Here is a 7,020-nt window from a genome sequence, read left to right as displayed (position 1 = left end):
CAGCGCGTGCGTACGGGGCGGCGGTTGGCAGCGCGCGGACTGTGTGAAGTGAGGCGAGGCGGCTTCGGACCCACGGACCGACAGACCGGGCGGCCCCTACGGCCGTCAGCGGCCAGGCGGCCCGACATGTTGTCTGGGAAGAAGGCAGCGGCGGCGGCGGCGGCAGCGGCGGCGGCTGCGGCTGCCGGGTCGGAGGCCGGTGCGGGGGTAGCGGGTGGCGCGGAGAACGGCTCTGAGGTGGCCGCACCGCCCGCGGGCCTGTCCGGCCCTGGCGAGGCGGGGCCGGGGGCGGCTGGGGAGCGCACTCCCCGCAAGAAGGAGCCCCCGCGGGCCTCGCCCCCCGGCGGCCTGGCCGAGCCGCCGGGGTCCGCCGGGCCTCAAGCCGGGCCTACCGCCGTCCCTGGGTCTGCGACCCCCATGGAAACGGGAATCGCAGAGACGCCGGAGGGGCGACGGACCAGCCGGCGCAAGCGGGCGAAGGTGAGGCCCGACCCCCCACCCTCGACACAGAATCCCGGTGCCTAGCTCCCCTGAGTTTGTCCAGCCCGCGTTACCCCGCCCCCACCTCCGCGAGCCCGGGTCTTGGGCCTTGAGCCCCACGCCCACCCCGACCTCCGGTCGCCGACCTCCACCCACCTCCCGGCTGGCTGACTGGGTGGGGTGAGCGAAGGGAAGGTGTTTGCCTGTGGTGAACGCGTCTTTGTGCAGGGACCCGGCCGTCCCAGGAAAAGGGGCATCTCGGAGGGGAGTCTTTTCACTCATATACTTTTCGTCTACCTTTTCGTTTTCTTGACTGGGGGGAAAAAATGGCTCCCTGACGTGGTGTTGTGGTTGGCCTTGTCGGGGACATTCATCCCTGTTTGTCCACAGATGTGTCTGGAAGCTGCTCGGCGATATTTATGTGTTTGAGCTGGGAGCACGTTGAGGCTGTAGGATGATGGTAAAGAAATTGTCTTAGCCGGAGAGATCGGGAGGGTGGGGGAAGGAACTTTTTTTTTTTTTTTTTTTTTGAGCACTTTGCTTGGTGCTAGCGAGTTTTCCCCTTTTCATTCTATCAGTGATCTTTTGATGTGGATTTTTACAGATGAGGAAGCTGATTAATATCAATTAGTCAAGGCACTGTTACAAGGACAGTATATACAGATAATAGTTGCCTCACAATTCTGGATGCCAGATGCTGTGTTCAAAGCGTGACCAGCATTTTTATGTTTGTTAAAATAATAGTAACTGGCAGGTGTTGCTAGCCTCATTTCAGGAATGAGTAAGCTGAAACTCCCAGTTTAAGCAACTTGTCCAGAGTCAGAAAGCTAAGTAAGTGGTGGAACTGGAATATAAACCCTACACTTAGAACAGGGTAGGGTATCATCAACCTCTGAAACAAAGGACCACATGGGACACCAGTGAGCAGGGCACTGGGGCAGTGCGAGAGCGCAGACTTCAGGCGTGGGCCTTTTCTGGGATTTCACGGTACAGTTGAAAAAACTGGAAATATATAGTTCTAAGTAACTAAATATGTAAATCGTAGCTTATGCCTATGATATCTATAATTTAAATGGGTGAGCCAGTTCAGTGTGCACGAGGAGCTTCTTGAGTATTGCCTATACTGAGAGCCCTCAGAATAGATTGCCCAGTTTTGAGAGCTCTCTCACCAAGAATACCCTGCCCTAGGGATGTCTTGAGGGGAGAGGAAGTTTTAACCAAAGCACAGGTTGGCAACTTCCAGCTCTGAAAAGAAATAGAGGGCAGAAGCCCAATTGGGTTTTGATTTTACTATTTCAACAGATAATGTGGCCAGAAAACCAGAAGATGAGATTAAAAAAAATTTATTGAGGGAATTCACAAACAATAAATTTACCATTTTTGAGTCTATTCAGTGATTTTTATCATATTCACAAAGTTGGCAACCAGCACAACAGTCAATTTTAGGATGTTTCATCATCCCCTAAAGACACTTGTAACATTAGCAGGCACTCCCCATTCCTCCTTAACCCCAGCCCCTGGCAATAACTAATTTCTGTCACTGTGGATTTGCTGTTTTCTGGACATTTTATGTAAATGGAGGCATATTTGGCCTTTTGTGTCTGGCTTTACCATGTTTTCAGAGTTCATCCGTGTTGTAGTACTTCCATTCAGAACTTAATAGTTCACAGGCCAAATAATATTCCAGTGTACGAGTATAGCACGTTTTGTTTATCCATTCATCATTTTATAGACATTTGGGGTGTTTCCACTTTTTGACTATTAAGAGTATTGCTGCTGTGAACATTTGTGAAGTTTTTTCTGTGAATTTTTTTTTTAATTAATTTATTTTTGACTCTGCTGGGTCTTCGTTGCCACACATGGGCTTTCTCTAGTTGGCAGTGCCTGGGCTTCTTATTGTGGTGGCTTCTCTCTTGGAGCATGGTCTCTAGGTGTACGGCCTCAGTAGTGTGGTTCCAGGCTTAGTTGCTCCGAGGAATGTGGGATCTTCCTGGACCAGGGATTGAACCTGTGTGCTCTGCATTGGCAGATGGATTCTTAACTTCTGGACCACCAGGGAAGCCCTGTGTGAATGTTTTTGGTTCTCTTGGATTTGATACCTAGGAGTGGAACTAATGGGTTGTATGGGATGCAACTTAGCAAGCATGGGTTGTTAACCTTTTGAGGAGCTGCCAAACAGTTTTCCATAGCAGCCTCATCATTTTACATTCCAGCTATCGATATTTGAGAGTCCTAATTTCTCCAATCCTGTTTACACTTGATACTGTCTTTTTATTTATAGCCATTCTAGTGGGTGTGAAGTGGTATCTCATTGTGGTTTTTTTAATATGTAAGCTAAAGATGTTGACTTGAGTATTTTCCCATATACTTTTTTGGTGAAAGTTGTCTTTCTATCATTGGCTCTTTTTCTGTTTGTTTCTTTATTTTTGGCTGTGTTGGGTATTCATTGCTGGAAGGGCTCTTCTCTAGTTGCAGCTAGCGGGGGCTACCTGATGCAAAGAACTGACTCATTTGAAAAGACCCTGATGCTGGGAAATATTGAAAGCAGGAGAAGAAGGGAACGACAGAGGATGAGATGGTTGGATGGCATCACCAACTCAATGGACGTGAGTTTGAGTAAACTCCAGGAATTGGTGAGGGACAGGGAGGCCTGTCGTGCAGCCCATGGGGATGCAGAGTCGGACACGACTGAGCAGCTGAACTGAACTGAGCGGGGCTGCTCTCTAGTTGTGGTGCACACGCTTCTCATTGCAGCAGCATCTCTTGTTGCAGAGCATGGGCTCTAGGGCACACAGGCTTCATTAGCTTTGGCACATGGGCTCAGTAATTGTGGCCCCCAGGCTCTAGAGCACAGGTCAGTAGTTGTGGCCCAGGGCTTAGTTGCTCCAGGGCATGTGGAATCTTCCAGGATTAGATTAGGGATTGAACCCGTGCATTCTGTGTTGGCAGGTGGATTTTTTTTTTTTTTTTTTTTTTTACTGCTGAGAGCTTCCTGGTGGCTCAGACAATAAAGAATCTGTCTGCAGTGCAGGAGACCCAGGTTTGCTGGATCAGGAAGATCCCCTGGAGAAAGAAAAGACAACCTACTCCAGTTTTGTTGCCTGGAGAGTTCCATGGACAGAGAAGCCTGGACAGGACTGTAGTCCATGGGGTCACTAAGAGTTGGATGTGACTGAGTGACTAACACTTCTTTATCACTGAGCCATCAGGGAATCCCTCCTTGGCTCATCTTTAAATTGTGTTGTATTTTTATTGTTGAGTAGTTCGAGTTCTGTATATATGGTGATTACAAAAGTTTTAATTTTGGTTTCCAATTTATTAACATTTTTTCTTTTGTCCCTTTTGCTTCTAGTGTCCCATCTAAGGAACTGTTGCCTAATTCAGTGTCATAAAGATTTACTCCTGTGTTTTCTTCTAACAGTTTTATACTTTTAACTCTTTTAGGTCAATGATCATTTTGGAATTAATTTTTGTAGATGGCTTTAGGTAGAAGTTCAACTTCATTCTTTTGCCTGTGTATATCTATTTGTCCCAACACAATTTGTTGAAGCTATTCTGTCTCCCTGTGGATGGTTGACACCCTTGTTGATTGACTATTAAGTGTGAGTTTATTTTTGGACTCTCACTTCTATCCCATTGTTCTATATTTCTGTTCTTACACCAGCAACAGACTGACCTGATTACTGTAGGTTGACAATATGTTTTGAAATAAGGAAGTATGAGTTCTCCAACTTTATTCTTTTTCAAGATTGTTTTGGCCATTCTTTATCTCTTGCATTTCCATATAAATTTTAGGATCAATATGTCATTTCTGCAAAAAAGGCAGGTGAAATTCTGATTGGCATCACATTGAATCTGTAGATTAATTTGGGTCATGCTATAAGACTTCTGTCTTGTAATTCTCCTGTGTTTGTTTTAATTTTCCTTTGTGATTAGCTCTGAAGCTCCCAAAAGAAAAATGAGTTGTGTGTGTATTTGGAGAGCACCTAGAAAGTAAAGAACTGGGGAAGCTGACCTATGTATTCAGAGCTAGTCTTGGGAGCCAAAGAAAACAGACTTCAAGGGATAGAGTGTCCAAAAAGGGGTAAAATGTAAGCTGAGTCCAGTGTAAATAGGCCTTGCTTCAAGAGTTCTGAGGTTTATCCAGGGGATATATATCTGTATTTTTTGCATGGGAGTTTATTCAGTTTTTCGGGGGAGATTTAAAAATTATATATACATAATATATAATTATATAAATAAGTAAATGTATATATAATTGTGTAATTGAAATTACACAATTGTATTGTATTGGAAGGAATCCAGGCAACTGAAGTTCCCTGATGCTCAGGTTTCATTAGTTTCAGAGTAAATTTACCTCTGAATGTGTGTGCTAACATTATGGCAAACTAAGGTTTGAAATTGTTGGGTTGGACTGAGGCTTTGGGAACAACACACAGCTTAAGGAATGGCGTCCTTGAGCTGAGCCTTGAGAAAGGACAGAATTTTTTATAGTAGTCTGGAAAAGGATGAACTTCTGGAATTAACTCATCCTCCTGTGATTGATTCCCTTTCCTCAGGAAAATAAATCTATCTATAACATTATTAGGTTTATGTATAATGTAAACAAAATGCTTATTTCAGTGTCTGGCACCCAGTGATTAAGTGCTACGAGCTGAGAGAAGGAGGTGAGAAATGCTTGGAATATAATAGGAAGTGGTCTGAAAAGCAGACAGGAAATCCAGAGTGGACAACTGAATGTTGGAAACAGTGGGCAAAAGAATTTAATTGCAAATGAGATTTTTCTAGGAGCAAGATAAGTTAGAGGGATTGTAGTCGGAGTGTTGTATAGAGTTGGGTCTAGGTTGTAGAGATCTGTACTGTGCAGTATGGTAGCCACTGGGCAGTTGCGGCTATTGAGCGCTTAACATGTGGCTAGTAGATTGCTGCTGCTGCTAAGTCGCGTTAGTCGTGTCCAACTCTGTGTGACCCCATAGATGGCAGCCCACTAGGCTCCCCGTCCCTGGGATTCTCCAGGCAAGAACACTGGAGTGGGTTGCCATTGCCTTCTCTGGCTAGTAGATTGAGGAAACTGAATTTTTAATTTTAATTTAATCCTAAGTAGCCACATGGTGAGGGGCTTCCCTGGTGGCTCAGTGGTAAAGAACCTACCTGCCAATGTAGGAGGTGCAGGTTCGATCCCAGGGTCAGAAAGATCCCCTGGAGAAGAAATGGCAACCTACTCCAGTATTCTTGCCTGGGAAATCCCATGGACAGAGGAGCCTGGTCACTACACTCTATGGGGTCATGAAAGTCAGACACTACTAAGCAACTAAACAGCAATAACAAGTGCTCAGTAGCCACGGTTAGTGCTACCTTATTGGAAGCACAGATGCACAACTTTACCATTATCACAGAAAATTCTACCAGACAATATTGCTAGATTATGAAGGGTAAGTACTATGAAAATTTAGAGAAGGGAAAGATATATTTGTGAGTGTGGAAGACTTAGGGAGTGATTTGCAGAGGAGGTGTTCCTTGGTGAGGGTAGCTTTTAGGGAATTTAGGGATGATTTTGACTAGTATGTTAGAAAATGATTAGAGGTAAGTTTGACTAGCTAGAGCCAGAGAGTTCTTACGCTGCTACGACAGTTTGGGCATTCATCTGTTAAACTGTGTGAAATATAACATATTTGGAAAAATTAATCTGGCAGTTGTGTCCTTAGGTGAATTACAAGGAAAAACTGTTAAAACAAAAGATGAGCTTTAAGGTGATTGGGAAGTGAATGAATCACTGTTGCGAGGGTGTGGAGGAGAGAAGAGACTAGAGATGTAAATTTGAGAGTCATGGGTGTACAGGTAAAAACAAGTACCCTTCTGACTCATATCTGCCTCTTGGGGCATCTTTTGTCCTTGAGTATAAGTAGTTGTAGAACCTCTGAGGTTCTGTTGTTGTTCAGTCTCTCAGTCATGTCCAACTCTTTGTGATCCCATGGACTGCAGCACGCCAGGCTTCCCTGTCCTTCACCATTCCCAGAGCTTGTGCAAACTCATGTCCACTGAGTCGGTGATGTCATCCAACCATCTTGTCCTTTTCTGTCGGCCCCTTCTCCTCCTGCCTTCGATCTTTCCCAGCATCTGTATTTTCCAGTGAGTTGGCTACTTCCCATCAAGTGGCTAAAGTATTGGAGCATCATCCTAGCCCCTCCAGTGAGTATACAGGACTGATTTCCTTTAGAATGGACTGGTTGGATCTCCTTGCAGTCCAGGGGACTCTCAGGAGTCTTCTCCAACACCTGAGTTCAAAAGCATCAATTCTTCGGTGCTCAGCTTTTTTTATGGTCCGACTCTCACATCCGTACATGCCTACTGGAAAAACCATAGCCTTGACTAGATGGACCTTTGTCCCCAAAGTAATGTTTCTGCTTTTTAATATGCTGTTTAGGTTTTGTCACAGCTTTTCTTCCAGGGAGCAAGGATCTTTTAATTTCATGGCTGCAGTCACCATCTGCAGTGATTTTGAAGCCCAGAAAAATAAAGTCTGTCACTGTTGCCAGTGTT

General features: G+C 45.2%; 1 protein-coding gene across 2 annotated transcripts in view; it reads left to right on the top strand.

Moving 5' to 3' along the window:
- Nucleotides 1-7,020, top strand: part of KDM1A (lysine demethylase 1A) — a 66,063-nt gene continuing 59,043 nt past the window's right edge. For both annotated transcript variants that reach the window (XM_061393729.1, XM_061393719.1), the window contains exon 1: nucleotides 1-480. In XM_061393729.1, coding sequence (XP_061249713.1) covers nucleotides 127-480 — 354 coding nt within the window. In that variant the 5' untranslated portion in view covers nucleotides 1-126. The remainder of the gene's footprint in view (nucleotides 481-7,020) is intronic.

Source organism: Bos javanicus, chromosome 2 (assembly GCF_032452875.1).
Source record: "Bos javanicus breed banteng chromosome 2, ARS-OSU_banteng_1.0, whole genome shotgun sequence".
NCBI lineage: Eukaryota > Metazoa > Chordata > Mammalia > Artiodactyla > Bovidae > Bos > Bos javanicus.
Note: the sequence above shows the minus strand (reverse complement) of the source record. Positions and strands in the feature narration are given on the sequence as shown.